General features: G+C 47.3%; 1 protein-coding gene across 5 annotated transcripts; it reads left to right on the top strand.

Annotated features, from left to right (window-relative positions):
* The first annotated feature begins 873 nt into the window (after positions 1 to 873).
* On the top strand, positions 874 to 27403 carry SEPTIN6 (septin 6). Of its 5 annotated transcripts, none has more exons than XM_053956161.1 (11): positions 874 to 947; positions 7136 to 7250; positions 14135 to 14330; positions 15467 to 15653; positions 15885 to 16046; positions 18382 to 18478; positions 18744 to 18912; positions 19809 to 19941; positions 20497 to 20687; positions 22594 to 22637; positions 25436 to 25542. In XM_053956161.1, exons 1-10 carry the CDS (start codon positions 921 to 923, stop codon positions 22595 to 22597), a joined length of 1281 nt encoding a protein of 426 aa, XP_053812136.1. In that variant the 5' UTR covers positions 874 to 920; the 3' UTR covers positions 22598 to 22637; positions 25436 to 25542. The 5 variants fall into 5 exon arrangements, with proteins under 5 accessions (XP_053812136.1, XP_053812135.1, XP_053812134.1 ...); XM_053956160.1 differs by lacking the exon at positions 25436 to 25542 and adding an exon at positions 24374 to 25396; XM_053956159.1 differs by lacking the exons at positions 22594 to 22637; positions 25436 to 25542 and adding an exon at positions 26896 to 27403.
* The last annotated feature ends 459 nt before the right edge of the window (positions 27404 to 27862 follow it).

The raw sequence follows: 27862 nt of genomic DNA on the forward strand, positions 1-27862 counted from the left end.
CATGATAAAACCAGGGTGACAACCTTGGGGACTTCACTCGGGAGCCCAGGGGCCAGGAGAGTTACTTTGGAGGACTGAGCTTCCTCTCCCTCAGCCTCATTTGGTGCTTGTGCTGCCTTCAAATGAAGGGAAAGCCAAGCGGCACCAGCTGCACCCTCGCAGCTGCAGCTGTGCTCCTGCTACGCCGGGAGCTGAGGCTGCACCGCCGGGACGAGCGCGGCCGGGAAGGAGCGGTGGTGCCACAAGGAGGGAACCGGGCACAGCCGCACTCAGCCCGGTGCCCGGGCGGGCCCGAACCGTCCAGCGGAGCTGGGACCGGGCAAGTGCGCGAACCGCACGGACATTCCGCTTGAAACAGCAACTCATCTGCTGAGGCTGGGGGACCTGAACGGACCCAAACCGCGAACCCCAGCCCAGCCTCGGGGCTGCACGGCTCGGCCCCGGCCCGGCCCGTGTTACCGCAGGGCACCGGGACGGGTCCCCCCGGGCCTTCCCGAGGAGGCGGCGGGGAACCCCTCCCCGCGCTGGGAGCGGGCAGGGGCCGGGGTGCCGCGGAGGCAGCCGGGCAGCCCGCGGGGCAGGGGACGCGCTGGGTCGGGCTCGGGAGCCCCGGCCGGAGCTCCGCGCTCCTCCATCCGCCGGCCCGACCCTCCGCCCGCCCCGCCCGCAGCCCGGGCTGCACCATCGCGGGCTGCTGCGGGGAGGGACCGGCGGCCCCGCTGCTCACAGAGCGCGGCGGCGGCGGCGGCGGGACCGGCGGGACCGGTGGGGCCGAGCAGGGCAGGGCGGCAGCGGGGCGGGGCGGGGAGCGCGGGCAGGGCGGGCTCGGGGGCGCGGCGGGGCCCCCCCGCGCGGTGCCGCGGTGGGCGCGCCCGGAGCCGCCCGCAGGCCGGGGCGGAACGTGCGGCGGGCGGGCAGCGATGGCGGCGGCCGAGGTGGCGCGGCAGGTGCGGGTGGGCGCGGGGCCGCTGCACCGCGGGGGCTGGGCGGCACCGGGGCCGGGGGCCGGCACCGGGCAGCGCCGGGGCGGCGGGCGGGAGAGCCGGGCATGGCCGCGGCGGCGGGGCCGGATCAGGGGGCGCCGGGCGGGCTGCGAGGACACCGGCCTGGGGCCTCCCGCGGGTTGCGAGACTCGGTTCGGAGCGGCGGCGGCTCCCGGAGGGTCGGGCTTTGGGGGCCGACCCGAGGCGAGCTGAGGTTACCTGGGGTAGAGGATGTTGGGGTCCCTCCCGCTGCAGCCCGGCCCGGCGACCTTGGTCTGCCCGCACCGCGGCGGGCCGGGGGTCCTGCCCCGCCGGTACCCCGGGCCCCGGCCCGGCCAGGGCCGGACCTGCCGCGCTGCGCGGGGCTGGCCGGGCTGCAGCGCTGGGGAGGCCTGGCCGTGGCCATGCATCCCTTACCCAGGTCTGGGGGCCCCTCGGCGGGTCAGGGCATGGCAATGGCATCCCTGTCCCTCCAGGGATGCTGATCTCCTCCCAGAGAAACCCTCAGCCCCTGTCCGGTAGTAAGTGATGCGGGAAAGGAAGGTCTCCAGCCTGGCACCGTGTGCCGCGGAGGAGCTGTGGGAGCCAAACACCAGCACCGTGTCCCTGCTGTGCTTTGTCCCCGAGGGTCCCCGGTAGTGCCAGCGGCCACTGCCGGGCTCGCCCGCCTGCCTAGCGCGGCACAAGATCCCTGTGTGCCTGCGGAGAATTATCCAGAAGAGGAGCAGAGGGAGTTGAGCCACCTCTGCGTTTGTCAGAGAAATGCTGAGGAGGCATCTGTAACGCGTTTGCATGTGGAAAGGTTTTGTCTGTGGTTTGATGGGCTTCCAACTTTCATGTCCATGTGTTAATACAGAAGTAACACTTGAGGTGAATGTGTTCCAGTTTCGTCTTCAAAGCAGTATGTTTTAGCATGGACCCAATCTTGCTGAACGAGTAGATGTAACCATTCCTTGCCAGTTTGTGATGTTATTTCCTCCTGGACATACCCATTGCCTTGTATGTGACTGCCAAAATATGTGAAGTGACTCAGTTGCTCCCCTGTCTTTTAAAGAAATTGAGTGTTATGCTTTCCTAAGATAATGTACAGGAGTTTGAGACATCTGCTTGTGGCCTGGAATGAATTTATAATACCGCAGAGCCTCACTTTGGAGGCAAAAGGGAAAGCTGGCTGTGAGACAGACTTAAAATTAGTGTGCTGCAAATTGAAAATGTCCTTTTACAAGCAGGTAACTTGTCAGCCAAGGTCTTGGGCATCTGGTTTTGTGTGGTTCGTGGAGCAGTCAGCTGTAATGTCCTGGTGGTGCAGAGGGCTCTGTGTGTGCCAGCAGGGTTAAAGGGGTGACGCTGGGGCTGGGTTTGGGGAGGAGCTGGGGTTACAACCTGCCATTGTCCCAGAGAACCCTTGATCAAGCCCACACTTACTGCAGGGATAGTCGGTGAAAGCCCCTTATCCCCAGGTGGGCAGGGTGGCCTTGTCACCACCAAGCTGAGCCCCTTCTCCTGTCCTCTGCCAGCGGGGAGGATGGGTGCAGGGCACCGTCTTGCCAGACCCTGTCCAGCTCTCGTATCCAGCTGAGGTCAGAAACATTATTGCGACTGCTGATAGTGATGTGTATCTTCTAACTGCTGACTTCTCCTGGGAATGTATCCAAACTGCTTGGCATTTCTGCAGCCTTTTGTCAGGGGCATAAAGAAGCGCAATCTTAAGAGCTGTCAGAATTTGAGATTTCAGAAGCACTTGACTGTTTGTGAGTGTTGAATGGCCGAGTGATGTGGAGCGTCTGGAGAGGGTGGTTGATGGTCAGGACCTTTGGTGAGACACTTCTTGCTTTTCATGGGGCCTGGTTCAAAACTATTTCCCTCCCACTTTTCTGGTGTTTTTCTTTTACATTCTTGATGATGTTTTATCAGCTAAGCAACGAAAAATAATACAAAGACTTTATCTAGACTTTACATTCCTGATTTACATTTATCTTGTGGAGGATGTTTATACTGTCTGCTGGATAATTCTTTCATTACATAGGAGAAATGCATACTTGTACAAGTGAGAAATAATTGGTACAAGTGTTGCTCTAATTTGCTGTTTAATCAGAACCAAATGCAGTCTGGGGAAGTGAGTGCCATAACTCCAAGGTCAGGAGAAGGGGTCTGGTGTTGTTCTGGCTTAAAGACGATGTGAAAAACTGTGATGTGGAAACCTGAGTTCAGGTTCTGCCTTGCTTTGCCATTTGACTTCTCGTGCAAGAGTTGTCTCAGGTTTGGGGGTTGAGCCCCCAGGTTTCAGCATTAAGGGCAGCAGAGGGGCAGGAGGTGGCTGCTGTGAGCTCTGGCAGCAGTGGTGGAGCTCTGTGAGTGTTGCTTTATTTGGTTTCGTTGGCAGGATGGTGCTGCTGTGTTTGTTGTAGCAGTTTGGAAGTCTTTCTAAGGGAGTCTCCAAGGCCTCAGGGTTTGAAGTGGGAAGAGGTGAGAAATTGTGTCAGAAGTACTGAGTGTCAGTTGTGAGGTCCTGAACAGAAACACTCAACTAGATGAAGTATTGTCTGCAGCCTCTGAGAGCAGTTCTGTGCTCTGTTGGTCTCATTTGGGCACTGGGTCCCTTGGGTTCAGAGCTGTAACATTCTTTATTTTCTTTGCTGTGCTCTGCCTGAATATCACCAAGTGGAGGCTTTGCCTTTGCCGTGGAATCCTTTCTCATCGTGGCCACGGGCACAGTCCCGAATACGCGGCGCTGACATTTGCAGTGAGCAGCACCACTGCGTGTGCTCTGCTTCAGCTCCACAAAGAGGCAGCGGCCTCGCAGGGCTCGGGGACGTCGGGAGGTGACAGTGCTGTACCTGCTCGTCGTGCTAAGTAGATCAGGGCACAGATGTGCATTCAGCAAGATTTTCCTCTAATCACATTTTCATCCCAGGGACCCTGGAGTGATTCAAATACCTGAAGACTAAATCTTGCCCCTTTTATGTAAACTAATAGTTAATGGATGGTGCTTTCAGGCTTGGGGTCATTCATTATAGCATCTTTGTATTTTCCATATGATTCGGATAGTTTTCTGTAAGAATTAGAGTAGGTGGTGGTGGCTTCTGTGGCACGGAGAAGTCTTTACAAAAGGCTGTATAAATCCTTCTAAGAAAGAAAGAAGTGGCTGCTCCTTACTCTCTTTACTTTTACTCTGCAATAGCCCTGCCTGATAATACAGCAAGAGAGTGTTGCTCTTTTTTTTTCTTTTGATCTTGTTTGTGACAAACACTCTTTACTTCCTCCCAAGTGACAACAGCCCATTCTGTCTAGGCAGGGGGCACTCTGTGTATGTGGGGAAAAAAAAAAAAGGCATCTGGTATCTTGGTGTGGTGCCAGTGTTCACTGTGGCTTTCCAGAGATTCCATCTTTGTCTTCATTCCAAGAAGATGTAACCTTAAAATAGAGAGCACAAAGGACTCTCAGCCATCCAGCACTCACTGATGCTCCTGGAAAAAGCCTTCATGCATGCAGTAGTTAAACTTTGCTTACCTTGTTGGTACCTCTTTATATGTTTAAAATTTGATCTGGCTTGGAAGATGAATGATGGAAGACAGTCTTGAACACCTTATCAGCAAAAAACTTATAAGCTTAACATATTCTCCTCCAGTGTTGAACAAGGGGATCCAAACCTACATTTAATATACACCCTGGATGACTAATCAGTGTGTTCATATGTTGTTTATGGTGGTGCCGTTTATATATAGCAGTGCTCTGGTACAGAGACACCACTTGGTGCTTGAAGACTGGTGACTTGCACTGTTTCTTGGTGGATCAGACAGAAAGTGTTTCTTTTCTCTCCACTGGTTTGTTAATTGCTGTCAGCTTTCTGATAAGTGTCAAAACCAGGCTGATCTTAAAATGTTATTTCTTTCTATTTTTTTTTCCACTGCATCCAGTCTCTTGATGCCTTGGCCAAGGAGGCTGTAGATTTTTAGGCAGAGTAGCACAATATACCTTATGGCTGTGTACTTAACATGGAGACTTAGCTGCTGTGACTGGAAATCCCATCTTGCAGTAGTTGTTTCCTGGCCTGTACCAGATGTGAAGTGTGGTTTAACTGCATTGTAAAACCACAGGTGACTAGAAAAAGAACCTACAGGAAATGACTTGCAGGCTGAATTCTGTGTGATGGTAAATGCCTCCTCTTAGCTGAGAGCAGCTTAACTTCTACCATTTATTTTGTTCCATCTGGATCACACTTATATTTAGGGATGAGGGGATGATTTGTTCTTAATGAGAGCCCACACTCCTGCCCACGCTTCCTGGGGAGAGTAGTGTTCAAGCAGTCTTCCAGTGGTGTGGTTTTGGGGCTGAGTATTAAAAATACACTTGATATTTCTCCTTCCCCAGGAGGTGTCTTGGGTCATTCTCTCTCGCCCCTTCGTGGGCTCTGTCCCCTCCTCTATTCTTCACCAGGACCTGGGGCCGTTGCTGCAGATCCAACACTGCCATGAGATTGCCCAGGACTGGGGTTTTGTTTTGGTGAATGCAGTTTAGGAGGGTTTAGAGTGTGTTGTCACAAAATCTGTGTGTCTGACACTCTCACTTTCTTCTGCTTTAGCTGGTTCTGCATTACTGGACCTCACAGCTGCATTGTCAGTAGGCAAAACCAGAATCTGCTGGGGAGCCTGAGTGCCTTCCTCATGAACGTGTCATTTGGAGGGAAGGTGCTCAGGAATTAATGAAGTGCCATATTTGGTGAACATCTTGTCAAGAAGAGTCAGACTAATACACAAAATATGGCTAAGGGGAAACATATTTACACATCACAGACTGGTAAATATGGCTAATGATCAAAGTGTATTTGGAGTCTCATATCTGAAAAAAAAACCAAACAAAAAACAATCCAAATCCACAACAGCAAAACAGTAACAAGACAAAAAAAAACATACTGACAGGCTACTGTAGTAAATGTACTCCTTGGGGATGTTTTCCCAGCCTAAAGTACCAGTGCCATTAGCAGAAGAGGGAAAACCAGTATTCCTGTCCCTATAAACAGGCTTTCAAGATATGTGAAAGCATGATTGTGAAAATAAATTCAAAGTCACACCCTATAAATGACTGCCTTTTGGCTGTAGTATTTTTACTATTTTTACTACAAACTGATGGAAGGCTAGAGGGGAATTTTCTGATTTTCACACTAAAATACATTTTTAAGAAAAGCCTTTGCTTCAGAGAAGGAAATATCTTTTTAGGGCTGCAGGAGGACAACTCTCCAGTACTCACCAATACAGGGGTGCAGAACTGGCTCTTTGTTTTGCCTGGTGCCATTTCTGAGGCTGAGCCTCTGTGTGTTGTGTTTTACTGTCAGCTGGGTAGGGCTGGGACCCAGGGTGCCTTGGCACAGACTGGCCAGGTGAAAATTTCTGATCCCCTCCCAAACCTCGTGGCTGTTCTGGGCATGGAGCACCACGTGCTCTGCTTGGCTGGGGGGACCAGATTAGTGGTGTTGAGCACAGGAGAGAGCAGGGTGCAGGAGCAGCTTCTTGGGAAGTCCTTTGGGTGGCTGGGCAGGAGCAGCCCTTGCCTCCCCAGCAGGAGGTTTGAGTACCTCCACTCCCAAACCCTCTTTGCAGGCTCCTTCAGGCCTGTGGGATTATGAGCAGCTCAGTTCTGGACACTCTCTCTGCTTTGTTTTCCTGTAGGTACAGTTTCCTTTACTGTTTCTAGCTAACTTCTATAATTGCAGCTGTGAATGGGAATTACATGTGAGTTCCAATTCACATAAAGTGAATGGTAATAGGCTTGCAGGAGGAGGTGTCATTAATACATTGCTTTGCACAGAGGATTCCTTTTGTTTTCAGTATTAGGTGAGACTTGAGTTTCTGCATATTTTTTTTAAGAAACAAGTGTTTTTCACCTCTTCATTTCAGCAGCTGTGTTTGTGTACATGCTTTGCCCATTTTAGTGTTATTCTGTCAGGGCTACCTTCAAACGTTTGACAAATGAAATGTTCTATTTGTGCCTTCTGGAATTGTTTTAGAGAAGAGTGAAGCATGCTGACATGATTGATAGATCTGTGCAAATCTCTGCTTGGACTGTGCAGTTGATTCCACTTGGGAGGTCTTAAGGATTTATACAGAAAAGAGTATTTTGCTTGCATGTGACACAGCTATTTCATTGTATTTCAGGGTGAAGGCTGTCGTACTGTCCCGCTTTCTGGACACGTCGGATTTGATAGTTTGCCTGACCAGCTGGTTAATAAGTCAGTTAATCATGGGTTTTGTTTCAACATCCTTTGTGTGGGTGAGTATTTCCATTTTGGGAAGTTCTGTTGCTGAAGTTTTCAGCTGGATGTAGCTTGTAGCTTACAGCACTAACAAGGTAGCTTTGATTTAAATTTCCCCAACTGTTCTATTTTCAGTAACAAGATTTTCTGGTGCTCTGGGAAATCCCCACTGGGGTTCTGCAGTATGGCTTTCTACCAAGCAGTGAAATAAAATGCCTAAAATCACAGGCTGTTATTATGATCTTTCTTTTCCTTATATGTTTGAATTTGACCTTTTTAAAAGAAAATACGTACTCATGCCAGAATACTTTGATATAAGGTCTTGCTTGGTTAAGTATTGAATTATTATTATAATTATTATAATTATTTTAACAAAATACTAGTCACGCTTCTCTTAAATCACTAAAAGCTATTTTTTCCTCCTCCCTTCTGTGCATACTTGAATTAAGATAGTGTCTGGCCAAGCCTTAACTCTTCTGACAATTATCCAAGCTGCCCTGTGGTGTGGATCACAGCTGGGGCCTGGCACTGTAGCAGGACTTGGTGTCTGTCCCTGCGGCCCATCTCATGGGGTTAGGATCCCAAATAATCCCTTCTCTTAGGTAACAGAAGTAAAACCCTGTATGGCTTTGGTACATAGTTTAGGAAGGTTAAAGAGGAAGTTAAAAATGGAGAATTAATAATTGACGGGTTTGCTGCTGCCGGTGCCCTGCCCTGGGGCGCAGGAGGTTGTATGGCCATGGCTGCTCGGGCTGAGCCCTGTCTGCAGCTGATCCCAGCAGTGCCTGAGTGGCAGGGGGGAGGGCAGCAGCTGTGGATACCTCCTGGGAACTCAGTTGGTGGTCAGCCCTGCATCCACACAGAGGTTTTCTGTCCCCTCCCATGAGAGAGGCAGCTCATGGAATGGACCTGGTCTTTGCCCAGAACAGGGTTAAGTCTGAAATGAGAGTAGTAGAGCAAGGAGAGGAGAGCTGAGCCCTGTTAAATGGAGCTGAGAAGACAATTTTCCTTACAACCACATCTTACATTCCTGTGAGATGATAAACTTTGTTGACAAGTGGAGGTCACTGTCAGGCTGAGCTCTAGGTGATTTCCCGAGTACATGAATGTGATATGACCTAAGGAAACTCCTGTCTCCATGACTGAAGTCTAAAAGTGTTTCCTTTTCCACTTACTGGGCTGCAGTGGTTTTTTACAGGTTCTAGGTGTAAGAGGGGTGCCTCCTGTAGTTATATCTTCACTTTGATGTGTGGAAAGGAGCTGAATGCCTGTGCTTTCTTCTTTGCAGAGCAGAAATGGAATGCATTAATCACTTGTTGAAGTGAATAACAAGGACTCACCAAGATCAATGTACATTAGTTACTGATGTCAGTTTTTTATGAATAGTAATAACACAATATTGAAATAAAGAAACTTTATATAGAAAAATATAATAAACTTAATTAGAAAAAGATTTACAAATCTTTGCCCCCACACTTAAACATCCTGGAGAAAGAAAACAAAAATTCTCAGTGTTCATCTGTCATTTATTCTGTTGGATTTCACTTGTACAGCAAAGTTTGGGATGAAAAGTTGAAAGAACAAGAAAGCAAGTGAAGATTGGATGAGAATCCCATAGACAGCCCACAAAGCATGACAGGGACTTTTTCCCCCCCATTTTTCAGGTCTGTGTGGCATCTGTTGGAGGAAAAATCCAGTGATACTTCTACTCTGTGTTATACTGGATCTGAGCCACCGATTCCTGCAGCTCTTGCTGGAGTAGCCAAAGAAAGCTTCAGAAATGACTCTCAGCAGCATGTCCAGAGTGGAGCAGTTTTTAGCTCTTATGCTGAAAGCAGTCTCCCCTGTGAAACTAGAGCCAAAGCCAGAATGAATGAGAAAACCTCTCATTAGATGTTAGGGGTTGCAGATGGTTTCTCTGATCTTTTATTTCTCAGCACAACCATTTTCTTCCTAAACCTTACATGATAATTTTTTAGTTGCCTCTTAGTTCAGTGCAAAGACTGGAGAAGTGTTTAATGGCTGAGACTTTCTGTGCTGACTGTATTTCTCATTGAGATGGGGAAAAAGAAGAGGAACAGGCTGCTGGTTTTTGATGTAAACTTTCTCAGTTTTTGCCAGGGTAGATTGTAGTTGCATTAAACCAGTATCCCAATTTAAGCAGGATTTTTCCCCTTCCTCTCTCCCAGGAGTTGCAGGGAATTTGTTCTAACTGGCCTATTCAGTGCAATAAGAAAGGCTGTTTTGTGGCAGAAATACTTCTCTCTCCCCCGGGACTGTACCAAGGCTGTTTGAGGGCTGTCACTCCAAAGGAGTGAGCCTGTGCTGTGCAGGATCCTTCATCCTGGGGGAGGGAGGGATGTGCACAGGATTCCTGGTGCTCTCCAGCAGGCAGCTCTCTGGGGTGATGAGCTGTACAGCCTGGAATTTATCCAGTGGTTGTTCCTGTGGTCACTGGTGCAACCAGCTGAGGAGAGAACAGTTTCTCTAATCAAAAAGCCATCTGTCTCCTCAGCCTGCTCCTGCCCTGCACTGCTGGTGCCCTGGGGTGGATGCCAGGAGCTGGGTGCTCCTCTGAGGTGGTGTTTCAGTGTATTTTGTGAGCCCTTGTTGCCCTCCTTGCCCCTGCAGCCCAGCCTCTGCCTGGCTGTGGTGAACTGTGTGGTGTGTCTGCATGCCTGTCAGATAAAACTATTTTCCCCTCTCTCTTTGAGACATGGCCTTATCACTCTGAGTTGCCTCAGGGCTTGTCTCCACAAACCTGCTACATTGGATTAGCTCCCATTTCTACACATGAAAAGGCTGTGCATGCATATACATTTTCTTTAAAATTGAATTATTTGATATCTGGAGCCATGGTTGTTAATCTTGTGAAGGGCAGGTGCTGCTCTCTCGTGAAAGGAAGCTCTTGTGAAAGCTGCTCCCTGCCTTTGAACAGGGAAATGCTCCAAGGACTCCCCTCTCCTCCCACAGAGTCGATTGATGATGATGTGATTGGGGCCTCTTAAATCCTGAGTGTTGTGGGAAAGGGAGGCAGTGAGCAGTTGCTTGTTTCACTTAGCACATGCTAGGGGAAAGCAAATTAAATTTCCAGGCACAAAAGGAGGAGGTACAGCTTTTGTGGTGTATAATTCAGCTCACTGCTGCAGCTGCTTAGGCTGCTAAAATTTCTGTGAAAAGAAGCCAGAATGACAGTTCATTCAGCACGAAGATGACAGCCTTGGTTTGGGAAGTTAGGAGCTTGTCCCAGCTGTAGGTGTGCAAGTGGTGCCACCACTGTTCCATCCCTATGAGATTTGGTGAAGCTTCCACAGAGCAGTGCAGGTGCAGTTGGAGCAGGGAACATGACTCAGGAGAGCAAGAGGCTGTGTGGGGAGCCCAGCACAGCCAGGCTGTTGGGCATTAAGGGTGGATGGTGCTTTCTGAGCACTGATGTAGGGCTGTTGCATGTCCAGAACCTGCAGTGGTGGCTCTGGCCATTTTTTTTTCAAATGTCCTTGAAAATTGTCAGACTTAACAACAAAACTCCATCCCATGATGAAAGGTACAACACTCAAGCTTTTCCATTGCTGTCACATCTTCCTGGTGCAGAACTCTACCTGTAAAGGTCACTCTCTCTGCCCTGTCCTCCCCAGAGAGCTTTGTCAGCCCTGTTTTGGGACAGCAGACCGCTGTCAAGTTGCATAATCCCTAAGTATGGTTTTGGAGATCAAATCACATGTGTCCATAAGCCTGACATCAGGAAATAATCTTCCTGCCAGGGATGCCTTTCACTCAGTTTGTGTACACTGCTGCTTTTTTCAAAGTAATTCTGCCTCTTTTAATCCCTGTTCATAATTTTTGGTTTTTGGGGGAGATTCCAGTGCCATTGGCTGCAACAAGCACAGACCACTTGTCCTTTTTATCAGTCCATCTGTTCCATCTGGACTCCTGTCCTTACAAGAAGCAGTTGGCAACATTCACATCTTTCAGCCAGCAGAAAGTTGCCTCTGTGTGAGGCAGAAACTCCCAGAAGATTCAGAAATTCTTCCTTCTGTTGTTTTGGCCTTCAAAATAGCACTGCTCCCTATCTCTGCTCATATTTAACACAGCAGAACACTTTATTAGTGTCTTTAGTCTTTTGCCATTTCATGTTACTCTGTCAGTGTTAACATTCTTTCAGCTGAGACAATCTTTCCTCTCTACTCTGCCTTCCCTGGCAGGCTTTAATTCTGTGTCAAGTCAGTGGGATTACACAGTGCAGGGACAGGGGTATCTGCTGGCTCAATGTAAATTTGGGAGTGCAGACTTCATATGAGATGCCATGTTAGTGCCTGGATGTTTTAACCATGAAGATGTTTGGATGGGCAAACTCCCACCTGTGGAAAAATGCCACAGTTTCGATCTTCCCCTTCCAAAAGGAAAAACTCAGTGTTTGAGTTCAAAGTTGCCTTTGCTGGCCCTGTGTAGCTGGCATGATGTGGAGTGTAAAAACATATTCTGCATCTCTTAAACACTTCTCCTAGCCCCCCTGACAGTTAAAAGTCCTGCTGGAAAAAACACTTGAGATGGATTTAAAGTAAGCAATGATTAACAGGTTCAGGATGTGCTTAAACAATAGTCTTGGCCTCATATGAACATCTTTCACCCAAAAGGAGAGGGGCAGAAATGAGAGGTGACTTACAGGGTGCTGTCTGCCCAGAAGCCAGTGTGGTTTACAGATGACCTTTTGTGCTCAAGTGCAGAGAGCAGCTCCCTGCCCTGTCACTGCTGCTGCTCCCCTGTCACCCTGTCCTGTAGCCTTGGAGCTGCTCCAGGGCCTGCCAGGCTGTGGGGCAGTGCCACAGGAGGAGGCTTTGCAGGACTGTGTGTGGGTGATGCTCCTGCACTGCAAGGCTGAGGGACTCCCCTATCCTGAGATGTCCCATCAGGGTTCCTGGCATTCACAGGCAAGCAGCCAGCTCACTGCTCTGTCCCACCCATCCCTTGGCAGGGGCTTTGGAAATGCTGCAGCCCTCTCGGGCTGTTTAGATTTTTGTCTGGTTTTACACTGCTGTTTTCCTGGAATCCCTGAGAACAGCCTGGGAGTCATACAGGCTGTTGGCTGTTAACTCTCACAATCCCTATCCAAACCATGGCAATGCTCTGGTCTGATTTGTGCACCTGCTCAGTTTTGGAGGCCAATGATCCCTAACAAGTCCAGGCAATGAGATTCCAAGTCAATGAAGAGCTTTTTGGACCAGCTTATTCTTCCAGTGACAGAAGTAACCTTGTACTTTGCTGGGTCCCCCTCCCTTGCTCTGGCCAGTGCTGGCTCCTTCTCCCCTTTGGATTGAAAACTAGATGGGTGCAAGGAGCACCTGCACTGGTGACTGTTCTGGCTGTAGTTGGTGTTGGTTGGTGATGGAGCACAAGCTCTCAGCTGGCTCCCAGGCAGCTCTGCAGCTCAAGGTGTACATTGACTTTGAAATGTTAATGGATCTTGCTGCCTCTGGAAAGACACTGGATATGTCATCCTGGCAATCAGGCACTGCTCAGCTCCCAGAGCAGAGGATTTGGGGCTTGGAACTAGACAATCTTCCTTGCAGCCCAAACCATTCTATGGTTTTATGATTCTGTGTTTGCCTTGCTCTGCCATGTACTTCAGTCCTGAGTGAGGAAAATCCCTTCTGAGGCCAAAAGAGGAATTTGCCTGCTTGCAGGGGTGAGGCTTGGAGATTTGGACATTTGGACGGGGGAGGATGGGGAGGAGTTTCCCCTTCTTGAATTGGGCATTTCATGCAAGTTTGGATCTGCTACAGAGCTCTAAACCTACAAAAATAAGAAGCTCTTTTATTCTGAGCAAAGTGGGAAAATGGTGAAGTTGTTTTGGTTGGGAGCTGAGGGCTGGGGGAAGGAGGGGAATGCTCTTGCAGCCAGACACAGTCTCCCTGTGGTCCCACAGCAGGCTGGAGGAGCAGCCTTCACAGAGGGTGGAGTTCAGCTGCTCCTGAAGTTTCTCCAAAAGCCGGCTGGGCAGCTCAGAAATTGCTGTTTCCCCAAAACACAGCAGCCCTCACAAGGCAGCAGACCAGACTGTGTAGGAAGTCAGGTCCTGTGAGCTCTGAGAGCTGGCTCTGTTGTCAGAGCCTGGTAAGGGAGGCTGCCCTGTGGAATGTGGAATGTGTGCACAGAGGGATTTGTTTTATTCTTCCTGGGATGTATCTAAAACAAATTCAAGACTGGTCTCTGGGATTTGTCTTTTCCTTCCAGACAAGGGAATAGTTGCCCATTGATAAATGAAATCCAAATAGCAGTTCAATACTGATAGAATACTAGCAGAATACTGACAATAATAGCAGAACTTTTGGAAGCAGATTTTGTAATATTTTACAGCTTGTGGAGCCCCTAAGGTACAAAACCAGATATTACAGAAAATAATCCAGTGTAGAAGGCTGATTCTCCAACTCGTTGTGAGAAACCAACTGCACAACTTGCTGTGGGACCCGAACCAGCTCTCAGGGTTTCTGCACGGAAGGAAGTTATTTCTATGGCTGCTTATTAGAGACATTGATCTGGAGCAGCTTTTTTCGGAAATGGCAGTGAGCCCCATTTCCTCTCCTGTTTTTTAATGAAAATAGCATCTTCTGTAGTGCAGTTGTGGGTTTAAGCAGGATCTAAACGATGCTTTCCCCTTCGCCTTTTCACCTCTTGCTTTTCATCTCTATTTTCTAATGACATTAATGGCCATTAGACTGTGAAATGTAATTTGCCCAGAATACAGACCTCCCATTGTTCATGGCTTTCTGTTTACCAGACGCTCCCTTGGGAGCATGAGATCTGCTTTCATCTGCTACAATTTCACCCCTGTTAATGTTTGGAAACTCAGAGGCCAACCCATATTAATATTCAGCAGAACGTTTCAACTCTTTTTCTCCAACAGGGGAAACTGGCCTTGGTAAGTCCACCCTCATGGACACCCTTTTCAACACCAAGTTTGAAGGTGACCCAGCATCTCACTCACAGCCTGGGGTCCAGCTGAAGTCCAGTACCTATGACCTGCAGGAGAGCAATGTCAACCTCAAGCTGACTATTGTGAGCACAGTGGGCTTTGGGGATCAGATCAACAAAGAGGACAGGTGAGTGTGGGGGAGAGAGGCTATACTGTGACATGGCTTTTCATTGTCCCTGTGCCCTAGGGCCTGACTGCACTGCAGTTTTCCTTCTTGTTTCTTAGGAGTTGTCCTTGTCACCTCTTTGGGATGGGACATGTAGGAGAGAGGACAAAGGCTCTGGAGTGTCAGCACTGCTTCAGCTGTAAAGCAGCTTTTCTCATGCTGTCAGAGCAATTTCTGCCCTGCTGGCAAGCTTCTGCCCAAATTCATCTGGTGGGGAGACTGAAATGCTCCAGGGCATCTGGGCTTGTTTTGGTTTGTGCTGACCTCAAGCTGCTGACCAAACCAGTAGTGTGGTGTAGTGTCTGCTTGGCTTAATATCCACTTTTGGCGGGGCTCTTCCATGGGAAGAGCCAAAGGAAGCACACTAAATGAGCAGTGAGATACCCTGGGGGAGTGTCTCTGGCAGCTCACGTCCCAGAGTGGCTGGAGTGTGTTGGTTAAGGGATGTGCAGTTACACCAGACAGTCTCCAAGGTGTATCTCTCCAGAAACATTGCTGATGGGATTTGCTTTTTTGTGGGTCTGTTAGATATTTTTTTAAGTTTGTTTAAAATGCATGGATGTCCTTTGGATTATGGCTCTGGCAGGCTCTGTATTTCAGAAGGCCTTGCAAGGGAGTTGAAGGAATTTCCTGCCTCAGAGCACTGGGCAAAGGTGGTTGTGTCTTCCACTAGCAGCACTCAGGGCTGTGAGAACAGCAAGCCATTCACTCCCTGAGTGCAAGCAAGGGTTACACAGTGCTGCAAATGGGTCTCCATTAGCCTTGCTTTAGAAAGTCTCTCACCCTCGCATTTGAAAATATGAGAGTCTGCTTTCCCTGGAGAGGATGGTGCATCTGCTAAATCCCAGTGCTGTGTTTTGACAAACAGGCTGCTAGAGTCCGATGTAGGACTATGTCTCCTTGTCAGCAGTGCAACTTTAAAATTTCTTACAGGTGGGGAGCAAGGGAGGTAGAGAGAATTGGTCTCAGAAAGTGGAAAATGGAAAGTGAAATCTGTCAATAGCTTGTTTCTTACAAGCAAGCCAAGGGGCATTGTCCTGTTTGTTTAGCTCTCTGACTGTGACATGTATAGCTTTTTTTTTTTCCTTTCACCAAAGCTATAAGCCCATTGTTGAGTTCATTGATGCTCAGTTTGAAGCCTACTTGCAAGAAGAACTGAAGATAAAAAGAGTCTTGCACAACTACCATGACACCCGGATCCACGCTTGCTTGTACTTCATTGCTCCGACCGGCCATTCCCTGAAATCCCTGGACTTGGTAACGATGAAGAAGCTCGACAGCAAGGTTGGCACAAGTAACTCTTACTGGGCAGATTTGCTGTTTGCATTGTGGAAAGGCTGCTGCTTTTCCAGAGAACCTTCCCACCTTGAATAGCCCTTCTGCTGGAAATGACTGAGTTGGCAGATAATTCTATAGATTTATTGAGCACTTACAAGTTTTTGAAGGTTGTATTGCAGAATTAGAGAAACTCCCAGGAGCGAAGTTGATTTCTTCATACCTCTTGTTTTTTTCTAGGTGAACATCATTCCTATCATTGCCAAATCTGATGCCATCTCCAAGAGTGAGCTGACCAAGTTTAAAATTAAAATCACAAGCGAACTGGTCAGTAATGGGGTGCAGATCTACCAGTTCCCGACAGATGATGAATCAGTGGCGGAGATAAATGGGACAATGAATGTAAGTGACTCAGTTCTTCCTCCTCTCCCAGAGCAGCACTGTCAGTGTAGGGGTTGGTGGCCCATATTGGGATGTTCCTTAAATCTACCTTCCCTTTCATTTTGTTTCTTAAAAACAGAGGATTTCACAAGAATCTCATCCTTGTAGTTGCATCCTAGGCTAAGAGAGCTCTGTGGTAGGCTGCTGCCTCTCTGGTGGGCTTTTCTAGTCAGAAAACAGACTTTTAGTATCCTCCTTCTCCTCGTGCATATCTGTTGAGGGATGTATAAGAAATCAGTGTTTAAACCCTTTTCAGCTCGAGGATTTGTCATTATTCCTGTTCTATACAACACCTGATGGCCTCCCACCAGTAAACTTCCAGCTTAACCAGCAAGGTGTGAAATACAGTACATAACTTGGGCCAGATGTGCCTCAAGGTGCCTGCAGGTTCCCAGTCTGGCTCTGGCCTTACTACCAGTCTGTGGCTCCTTGAGGATGAAACAAACTGTCCCTTGCCTTTCTGGCAGCACATCCTGACCATGATCCCATTTTCCAGAAGGCTTTTCACAGGAAATCTAGTAGGGGAAGTTGGTTGCTTTACTGCTGTGGGTGTAGTAAGGTCTAGCTGATGTGCATTTGTGCCACCTCTTGATTTAGTATTAATAGTTGTAGAGTGTTCTGGAGAGGCCTGAAAGAAACATGAAATTTGTCCTGACGTAGGAGCTGTCAGTGATGGTTTCCTGGTCAGAGCAGTTCAGTGTTAGCCCTTCTGAGGGTGGAAGTGAACCTCTGCTTGTCTTTCCTTTCAGCCATTTACTTGTCTCCTGGGAGGGAACTGCTGTCTTGGGTTGCAGCTGTTCTGGGTTGTGTCAGTCGCTGCACAGACAAATCAATTCTTACATCCTCTATAGAATTACCAGGTTTATGGGGACTAAGCAGGCCAGAATTTGACCAAGGCAATTTTGCAGGTCTGGAAAACTTGTATTCAAATACTGATATTATTAGAAACATAAGACAAAGATTACTCTTACTCTGTGTGGGTCCCATGTGAGAGCAGGGGGCCGAGGAATACAGGGTGAAGAGCCCTCTCTGTGAGTGCTTGCTGGCAGTTTTGCTTTGTTTGCAGTTTGACTGTATGAGCCACACTCTGAAAGCAAAAACATCATATCTGAAATCTTCTGCTTGTACCAGCTGTCATAAACTTGTCCAAGTTTTTGGATAACCTGTGGAATTCACTACCTGCTCCTGAGAGCAATCCTGGGTCACTGATCTTCCATGTAGTTGGCTTCCTGAGGCCCTTTCAATTGTCCAGAATTTGGTGCAGCTTTGCCTAACAAATGTCACTTCACAAAACTCAGAAGAAAGGGTTGGTGCAAGGAGCTGGGAACTCAAAGTGCTGAAACTTTGCACTTGACTTCCTTGCAGCTTGGCAGAATGCAGTATAGTTCCCAGGAGCAAGGGAGGTGGGGAGAAATCTCACTCACAGAAAAATGCAGCAAAGTATGATGGCAGTGTGTGGGGGGGTTTGTTTGGCTGCCTGAGTTTTGGAAATGAGCAGACTGTAAGGTGAGATCTGCAGAGCCTAGATAAGTGTTGGGAGGGTTTCAGTTCCAATTTTGCTGAGCTTGCACTGGGCAAGTCTCTTTTTGCCTTCTGCAAGAGAGACCATCTTTACTAAGTGACCATTTCTGATTTCTGAGTCTTTGAAAAGCAAATTCCTCTTGTTCTTAGTCAGCCTTTGGGTAATATGGAGTGCATATCTCAACTTGAAGAGTGTGACCTTGGGTCACACCAGACACAAGTGGCTGGGGACATGTTCAGCCCTTCCTCACCAGGGCAGAAGCAAGCAGGGAGAAAGGAGCTGTTAACTCTGGGGGTGAAGGATGGACTTTCATCTCATGGTCTGATGGAGCAGGGTGTCTTGTGCTCCAGCATGAGCTGAAGGAGTGGTGGGGGGATAAAATCAAGAAGGCTCCAAGACCTCTTACTGCTTCTGTGCTTGTGCAGATGTTCTCCTCAGGCACGGCAAGCCCTGGGACAGCACCGCAGTCCGAGCCGCAGCACTTTGTTCCAGCTGTCACTCTGATGCCAGTCTTGCACTGGCTCATCTCACCTGAGACTCTGTGGCTGGGAGGATCAGCCAGGTAGAGGATATAGAGTGGTAGCACTAACAAGGTTTCCAAAAAAGGACCCACCCTGCTACCCCTTGTCTTGGGCTAGTGGCCAGTGACTAGACTCCCTGAGATTAGCGTGTGCATAATGACTGTCTTGCTCAGTGGCTGTGCTCATCCCTGTGTGCTGGCAGGTCAGCCAGCTCTGAGAGGGACTAACGTAGATATCATTAAATGTGTTCCAGGCCCACTTGCCATTTGCAGTGATCGGGAGTACGGAGGAGCTGAAAATAGGAAACAAAATGATGAAAGCTCGTCAGTACCCTTGGGGCACAGTGCAGGGTGAGTTGAGCCCTGGGATTTTCATGGCATGAATGGTGACACTTGTGCAAGGAGGCAGTGGGCTTTCATAAAAAGAGCAAGGGCCTGCTGGACTTGATTATCCATGGGGAATTATCCTTTGTTAAATCCTTGTGTCAGGCCTATAATGCCAGTTTTCTCTGCTTGGAAGGGCTGTTAAACCTGTTGGAGGAGTAGACAATTGAGGAATGTGGGAAGAGATCTTAGTTTCTTTCCCCATTTTCCTCCTTACCATGTCTTCCTACAGTGGAGAATGAAGCTCACTGTGACTTTGTGAAGCTGCGGGAGATGCTGATCCGCGTGAACATGGAAGACCTTCGTGAGCAGACCCACACACGCCACTATGAGCTCTACAGGCGATGTAAACTGGAAGAGATGGGTTTCAAGGACACTGATCCAGACAGCAAACCCTTCAGGTGAGATCCCTGGAAGAGACAGGAGGGCTTGAGAGAGGCATTGTTGGATGTGCTGTGTGCCTCTGTGTGTGTGTCCTTGGGGGAGCATGGAAAAAACCAATGCAGCAAGAAAAACTGCCAGGTCAGATAAATCCAGACTTCAGCAAAGGTCTGACTGGGAGAAAGTGAAAATACAGGGAGGATCTGCAGGACTGACTGTGAATATGCAAGTATGGGAGTAGAAATGTCTGTGCTGCAGAGAGACAGTGATGCCTATTTTGAGCTTACCTAGAAACAGAAGCCAGACAAAAGAGTAAAAGGGGATATATTTAATGAAGGGCCTCCAGGTACATTAAGGGCAGACAAAGCCTCCCCAAGAGGCTACACCCAAAATGGACAACAGTCACGAGTTTTTCAGACAGGTATAAGTTTGGTCTATTTACATATCAGGCATTAATCCTTCAATTATGGCTTCAGGTAATGAAGTCATAAACCCCCAGTTTGCTCCTCCCCAATTCACTTTTGTTTATACATTTTGGAGCGAGAGGCTGTAGGATCTCAGGCCCAGAGGGATTGTTTTGCCTGACCAAAATGTGAAGACAGTTAACTAACACTTTAGATGGAGTTTAGAATTATGCACTAATGCAGTACAGGATTTAAAAAACATAAGGCTGAAATCTTAAGACATCAACAGCAGTGTTCCTCTGAACTGGTGTTTGTTGCCAGCTGGTCTCTTTGAATTGCCCAACATTCAACATACAGAGAAGTGACAAAAATCACTGGATAAAGAAGACCTTGGGCACATGTGGATGAGTGAGTAGCAAATGTGTTGTGTGCAAAGCATAGTCATGGTGAGGGCCTGATTTCAGAGGGTCAGGGTAAGCAGTTTGTCCCAAGTCTTATCACTTCCTTTTCAGCTTACAAGAAACTTATGAAGCCAAAAGAAACGAGTTTCTGGGAGAACTGCAGAAAAAGGAAGAGGCAATGAGACAGATGTTTGTCCAGAGGGTCAAGGAAAAAGAAGCTGAGTTGAAAGAGGCTGAAAAAGAGGTAAAGACTGCAGTACTTGTGTCTTCATGGCTGTGAGTGATGGATTCACTCCCAAGTAGGTAGCTGTTGCCAAAGCACTTTCTGCAGAGTGTGGTTTAAGACTTTCTTACCAAGGAGTCTAAGGTTTAACTTGGATGGGAATGTTAAGGTGTTCAGTCTGTAGGACAAAACTGAATCACAGTGCTTGTTCTGTACAACTTACTGCACCAGGAAAGGGACAGAGTCTTGATTCTGATGGAGAGGTGCAGTGTGTAAAAGTCAAGGAGAGAAGCAGCCCTTGAGATTAACTTGTTTTACAAAAAATACACCCATGCAACTTTCTTAGCATTGTGAAAAATCCATGCATTTACTGGCCTTTAAAGAGGAATAAAGCAGAGACCCCTGAAGATGGGTTAGGGGTTTTTTTTTGCACTTATGCTCTTCCAGTCCTCTGTTCTTAGTCTGCACAATGATGCATTACTACAACACTGCCTGTAAGTTGTTGTGGAAGGAGGCTGTTCCCTGCCCTTTGTCTGGTAGTGCCACCTCCTCCTCACCTCTCTCCTTTCCCTTTAGCTGCATGAAAAGTTTGATCGCCTGAAGAAATTGCATCAGGATGAAAAGAAGAAGCTAGAGGATAAGAAGAAGTCTCTGGATGATGAAGTAAATGCATTTAAACAAAGGAAGACAGCAGCTGAATTGCTTCAGTCCCAGGCTCAGCAGGCTGGAGGATCGCAAACTCTTAAAAGGGATAAGGAAAGGAAAAAGTAAGTTGCTAACCCAGAGGTATTTGCTTTTTGGTAATGGTTCTCCTTTACTATTTTTCTGGCTGTTCATATCTCCCTCCAACATAGCCAGTCCTTATCAGAGAAAGGTTTGCAGCCAGATTTAAACCCTAGTGAGGCTGAGCAGTATCTGGAAGCATGTAACATTTGCTGTCATCCTGAAGAGCAGGAGCAGTACTAACCTCCCTCTTTGCTTTCTGACAGCATGGGAGAGGATGAACTTGTTTTTATTCTCCAAGATTCCCTGCTCCTCCCTTGGTCTCTCAGTGCTTGTAAAGAAGTGGAACCATACTAGCTGCCAAGGCCAGGGTGTGGGTAGCAGGGATGTCCCATTACCCTCAGAGAGGATTGTGTTTTAGCTCAGGTTCTTACTTTTTTAGCTTGAGAAAATTGTGGAAATTATTCAGGGAGACTAACAATCTTGAATCCTGGAATCTGCAGAATGAAAGACTGTAAAATGAGGGGACAGGTCATAGCACCTTGTTAGCACTAGTACTCTTCTCCTGTCCTAAATCAGCTTTTTACCTTCCACAGAAACAGTGGGAGATACTGCATGGCTGTAGCAGGGATTCCCAGTGCCAGGGGTTGGTGTGACAGGATCCAGCCCCTTGTCAGGGTCTGGGACCTGGGCTGTCTGCAGTGCCTGTGCTAGGCTCCTGAGGCTCTGCTCAAGAGCAACCAGCTGTACAGTGAAACAGATCTCCCAGTTATCCCAGCACTGAGCAGTTCCCTTCCTTCTCACTGTGGTAGATTTCCCAAAAGGAGCACTGTGCCACCCGTGCAGGTGTGCAGACAAACAGGGGCCTGGTTTTGTACCACTGCCATAATCCCCCCTCTGCACAGCCCTGGGGCAATCCTCACCTGCACTGTGCAGTCTTTAGTTCATGAAGATGTGCTCTTAAATTGGACAGTATGGGGCATGCCCAAAGTGCTGACAGCACTTTGTCAGGGAAAAAACCTGTGACTGTTAAGCCTGGGATCAAGTGAGACAGAGGAGGAAAGACCCAATTACAAGAATGAGATCCTGGTTTAGTCTTGTAGTTTAAAGCTGAAGCTGCTTCAACATGAATGTTCTTTTGTGATAAGCAATTAGTGCTGCACTTTTCTCACTCGCCCATTCCTTTTCCCACTGCCTGATTTGATTTGTTCATTTGAATTATCTTCAGGGGTTTTGGTATCTTTTCATACTGAGGAGTCTGAGACTGACTGGGGACAGACTTCTCTCTCCAGCCTGGACTGTGTGAGGAATACCCACCTGAGTTCTTTCATGCTTAGAGCCCTTAGACATCTGCTCACTCAGGACTGCAGACTTCAGCCTTGAGATCAGTCAGGGTCAGGAATGCAGAAAAGAGAGCCAACAGTCCTATAGTGTCAGCATTTAGTTGCTGTGGCCCAAGTCAAACTCTTGGTCCTTTAAGTGGTTCTCATCTCAGAACATCTCCTTGACACCAAGCATGGTGATATGGAAAAGCTTTGGTACTGTCCTTTTCATTTAAGGGCACAGAAAACTCCATGGCAGAGAGAGATAGGTCAGTGCTTCAGTAAGGCTTGGGAAGATAATAGGAAGCCTCTTTAGCCTCCAGGAAAATTGCTGTGCTAGAAATGGCGCTGCTTTCTTTGCTCTGTAACTGCTCTGAGTGTCCTTAATAATGGATTTCAGTACTTAGATCATAATTTTTTCTTAACAATCCATGAATTTTGCAAGCTGGAGCTTAATTGTAGCTTGTTTACTACTGGCTGGCAGTACAATAAACCTTTTTCTTTCACAGGTGACTTGTTTAAGCCCAAGCTCTGTAATTTGTACTAATCATGACTCAGTTGATTTTTTTGTTGTTGTTGTTACATCATTATCATCATTATTAGGCCTTACATGTGTGCTGTTTTACAGTTAGCTGCTGTTTGGCTGCATGGTGCATGAGGCACATTGTCCTGGTAAGCGTCATTAACTAATAGAGCCTCGCAGTGGGATCAGTTACCTTTCCTAAAAAAGCAGACCGTGTGCAAGTCCTGAAGCTTACAAGTATTATCTCTGTCTTCCCCTGCTTTCACCCCCACTGTATGTGCTCTACCAATCACTGTCTACATGTGCAGTTGTAGAAAAAGTATGTAATTATCTTTAAAGATTCTGCAAAGTTTAATTCAGAGTCTCAGGATAATAGAAAATTAAGGATTACATCCTCTTCCTTTTGAAGTTTCCCAGCACTTCATTTGCTCTGTTCTCTTTATTCCACCTCTCTTAAAAATAAATTCTATTCTTTAATCACACAGGCCATGTTGATACTATGGCAACAATTGCTATGGAGATGTGGTGCTGATGATACAGCCCAGCTAGCCATGAAAATGTCTCCATCTTTCCTTTCTCCTCCTTCCCTCCCACTCCTCCAAGCTGTAATGTCAACTTGTGGTTACAGTGAAGGTGAAGGTAGATGCAATGCAAGACTAGTTTCTGTCATCCTCATTAGGGTTATTAGTTAAACTACTAATGACAGTGGTTTACTTAAGCTAGGTTGAGTGGGTTTAATTGAGCATTTTTAATTTGCTGATGATTCTCTGGTGAGAGGAAGAGGAAACCTCCCACAGGAATGTCTTGCTTCTTGACAGAGCAGCAATACTCATTATCCAAGGCAAGCATGACAGTGCTCCAGGGGCTGAGGTGCACAGACTTCTCAGAGAAGGGACCCTGTTGGAAATAAAACACCCTAAAATCTCATCCTTGAGTCCACCCTTCCCTGCAGACAGAGCTAAGACTTACATTCTCTCCTGGCTCGTCCAAACTAAATTACGGTCTGCCCTTAAACTGCGTGAAGCTGATTCCAGGATTCCTTCCCTCTTAACTCCACAAAGGGAAATGGAAAAGCAAGTAAACATTATGCTGCCAGTGAGAGGCATTTGAATGTAATTTAAATGGGACCTTCCAATTAACAGAAGAGCTTCATAAGGATCTTGCACTGACTTGAACTGGTGCTTGCAGTTGTATGGAGCTGTCCAGTTGAATGTCTCTGCTGCCAGCGGTAACTGTAAAACAATGGAAAGAACAATTCTCTGCTTATCAGGCTCTGAATGTGGAAAAATAAGCTCAAAGAGTAACAGTGTTCATACTGGTGCTGAGTACGAAGGCACAGCTAAAGTGCAGCTAGAGTGAACATTACTGATTTTTGTTGGTTTTGGATTGCTTTTGGTAGTCCTCATAACTGTACACTGTTGTGTGCTGAGCTTTGAATCAAATGAAGTTCTTTGTTCCCACTAGGCAAATGCAGACAGTGCCTTTCTCAATGGGCATTTGTCATTGCTAAATTAAATATGTATATGCAGTACTTTTCCAGGATTTAGAAAAACACTCTCCATATTGATCCATAAAGTGTTGCAGGGCTTCACTGTTTTGCAAGGATACAAACAAGCCACAGTTGATGGGTCCTGTAGCTTGCAAAACTGTGAAAGGATTGTTTTAGGAAATAAATTTGGTTCATCCCACTGCTGAGTGTGTGTGTGTGTGTGTGTGTGTGTGTGTCTGCATAAAGCATGTTTTGTAGTCAGATTAAACCTTATTAACACTTAGCAACATTTTCTTTTTTGTGTGTGTGTGCGCATTAGAAAAACTTGTATTTTTATTTTGTTTTTTTGTCATTAATCCATAAAACCATTAACCTGCCTTTTTCTTTCATTTTCAGTTCGGGTTTCCTGTAGAACCTTTCCCTTGGCCCCAGAGGCGAATGCCCCACCCTCGGCTGTGCCATTGTGCCTGTTCGCTCACCTTTCCCACTGCTCCCCTCCCTGCTCACCACTGGGGTCAAACCAGAGCCCTTGGCTGCTGGGGTCGTTCTTGTGAGGGGCCAGAGGGGCTCGTGCCAGGCTCCTCCTGCCCCTTGGGCAGCAGCAGGATGCCCACTGCTCCTGGGCAAGGCTCCCCTGTCCCATTGCTCCGCTTTTCCCTGCTCCGTGCTGTCAGAGCTGCTTGGGGGGTGCGTTTAGCTCCTGCTGTGGGTGCAGCCTGGTGCTGCCATGGGGTGGGATGTGCTCTCTCCAGAGACTGGCTGCCCTCTCCCCGTGTTCATTTGCTGTTCCTAAGCCCTCATACCCCCTGTGCTGCCATGTGTGACTCAAATAACTTTCAAGGACTTTTTGCAAAACTTGACATCCTCACAGGCATGGGCCTGAGTCCAAACCTCTAGTTCCCAGGCTTGAGGAAATCTCAAATTTGGATCCATGGTTTGCAACTAAGTGTTCTCTGAATGCTGCAGGGGTCATGAAGGATCTCTTGCCTGGTCTCCCTCTCAGTGTGCTGACCTGGATGCACATCCTGGATCCAATCTCAGGGAAAGCTGGTCACCTTGCTGTACATATCAGTGTTTCTGAAGAAAGACGATGCTGTTTCATTGACTTTCTTCTCAGTGATTCCAACAATTTCTGGTTTTAATGCAAAAAAATACTACCTTTATTATTTTTTTATTTGACATCTCTTTAGAACTGTACAGATGTTGACAGGTTTCTTCTCATATTTTCTATTCAGCAAAAGCCTTGTTTTTATTGCAAGATTTGCACTAAAAAGGAGGGTGTTTTGCTCACTGGGCCAGGAGCTCACTCTGGCCAAGTGCAACTGTGGTTTGCCTGCAAGTGTCTTCTCTCTGTATTTCTGGCTGAGTTTTGTTTTTAAATAAAGAGTTCATCGGACAGTGAATTCTGGTTAACATTTACTTCTTTTGTTTTTTGTTTTTTTTGCCCTTCTTTTACAGTAACCCATGGCTCTGTACTGAGTAATTACCCCTGAATACAATGGCCTGGAATGGACCTTCATTTACTTGTTAAATCGGAGGGTCTAATAAAACATGACAGCATTTCAGCTGTGACCTTTCCAGGGTGTTGTCCTTGCTCTCTCCTATATCCTCGTTGTGATTCTGTCTTTACTATGTACTGGTGGTTATTGCTTTTATTAAACAATGTAAAATTAGTCATAACAAGGTTCTGGATGCTACAACTTTAAATCCTACCATTTTTTCCCCCTATAATTAATGGATTCCCCTTTTTCCTGGTCTCGTTCCACCCAGCTAAATAAGGGATATGGAAATAAGTTCTGTGAGTTATTTTTGCTGGCGAAAAAACAATGCAGTTTAAATATATTTATTGATGACATTAAAATGACAACACCATCTTAGTTTAATTATCACATAGTTCAGAGATAAAACAGTCTCATTCTCTTTGTTGTCATTTTCATGACATCATCTGTCTTTTTTAATTTGCTTCTTTTTTCCTTTGCTAATTTATGCTATCTGAAGACTAGCATGTAAATCCTCGTTTCCATTTCAGACTTGCTTGTTGTGGCTCCGATCCTTCAGTGCTCAGGGCTCTGTGTGTGGTGAATCCACACGTCCTGCCCCTGCTGAAAGATCAGATGTGTGCTGCCAGCCAGCCTCCACAACCCCCCCCAGATGCTGGGCTTTTAGAAGATCAGCACACTCAGGCCTAGCCCTGATGGTGATGCTGTTCAGCGCCAGCTGCTGCTGAGGTTTTACCTGCTGAGGTTTTACCTGCTGAGGTTTTAGCTGCTGAGGTTTTACCCGAGCAGTGCTCTGCGTGGTGCCAAGGCTCAGGAGCAGTTTCAGCACAGGGTCAGCCTGGCTCCTGCTCACAGCAGCAGCCCTGGGTCAAACCATGGTTCCTCCGTTCCCAGCAGTCAGGGCAGCCCAAACTCTTGATTGCAATGTGTTTTCTCAGGTATCCTGTTTCACCATAAATACAATTTCATTTCCCATAGTGCTCTTTGATTGTGTTGTGGTTTGTTTGGGATTTTTTTAGCAAGTTGAAATAATTTGAATATTTTCTTCCTCCTCTACTTTTGAATGTCTCCCTGCTCTCAAAACCAGTCAATATTAATCTGTCAATGATTTCTAGATCATCTGCTAAAAGGACAATTGAATGTGACATTTTTTTACCATACTGCAGGTCACTGTCTGTTCTTCCTGACCATTTGCCTTATTAGAATGTTATTTAGAGTTATGTGAAATCTTTTTAAAGACGATAAAGAAAGGTTTTTACTTGTGTGATTTCCCTGAAGTACTTGAGATACCACAAGAGGTTCCATTTCTCCTCTGTCAGCTGTTTCCATGTTGCATCTCTTTTTCTTGCTTTTTGAATGTCTTTCCCTTTTTTGCTAATCTTCTGTTTTTTCTCTTTTTCCCCTTTTCTCTCTCTGTAGCTTTTTTTAATCTGTCTTCGCCAGCTGCACTGTGTCTGAGGGAGAAGACTGCCACTTCTAGAAGAGTTTAAGGGTCTTATGTCTGGGGAGGGGGGAACAAATCTTCAGTGTTAGTGTCTTGGAAAGAAGCTCTTTTACTGACTTGCATGATACTTAAAATTGAAGCGTCTTGTAATTTGTGTGACAAGACAGGGCGATGCGGGGGGAACTGGAATTTTGAAGAGCGACAGAAAAATGTGATGTTGGGACTAATGATGTAGCGAATACATTTTCAAACGTTGTTATGGGCATATGTTTTTTCTAATGTTGTCTTTAATAATATAAATGTCATGGGCTTCCCTGAGGTGTGAAGCCTAAGGAATATTTTCAATATGCTGGTGGTTTGATTGGTTTTGGAAACCGTGCATTCGGAGTCAAAGGAAATACAAACATGGTGCAACTTGCTCTGTTGGCAGCCACGAAATATTTAATTTTATCAAAGAAATAAAGTAAGAACTGTGTGTTCTCACTGGCGTCCTCCTGTGTCTCACCATCCTGTTAGAAGAGCCCCATTGGCTGGTGGACGTGAGTCAAGTGGTACTTTCTCCTTCCTAACTCCACCTCCTCTTGTTTAAAGTTAGGGGAAGCTGGCGGTGGCAGGACGAGGCGGTGCCGGGCGGTGTTCGGCTGAGCTCCGTGCCCGCCGGGAGCGGGCGCGGTGTCCCGGCGGTGCCGGAGCCGCCCGGGCCCCGCACGCTGCCCGAGCCCCGTCCCGGCCGTGCAAGTGCGTGAGAACGGCACCGCCTTCTGTATCCACACGGCAAACGCTGAGGAACCGGCACTGTTCCGCCTGTTACCTTTCTAACTTTCATGTACATTTTAAATAAAAAACACGAAAGCCAGCGCGGCTGCTGTGGTGTGTGTGTGTGTGCTGCTCGCTGGGCCCGGCGCTCCGGACAGCTCCGGACGGTCCCGGGGAAGCCGAAGC

The sequence above is a fragment of the Vidua chalybeata genome, chromosome 14, assembly GCF_026979565.1.
Source record: "Vidua chalybeata isolate OUT-0048 chromosome 14, bVidCha1 merged haplotype, whole genome shotgun sequence".
Lineage (NCBI taxonomy): Eukaryota > Metazoa > Chordata > Aves > Passeriformes > Viduidae > Vidua > Vidua chalybeata.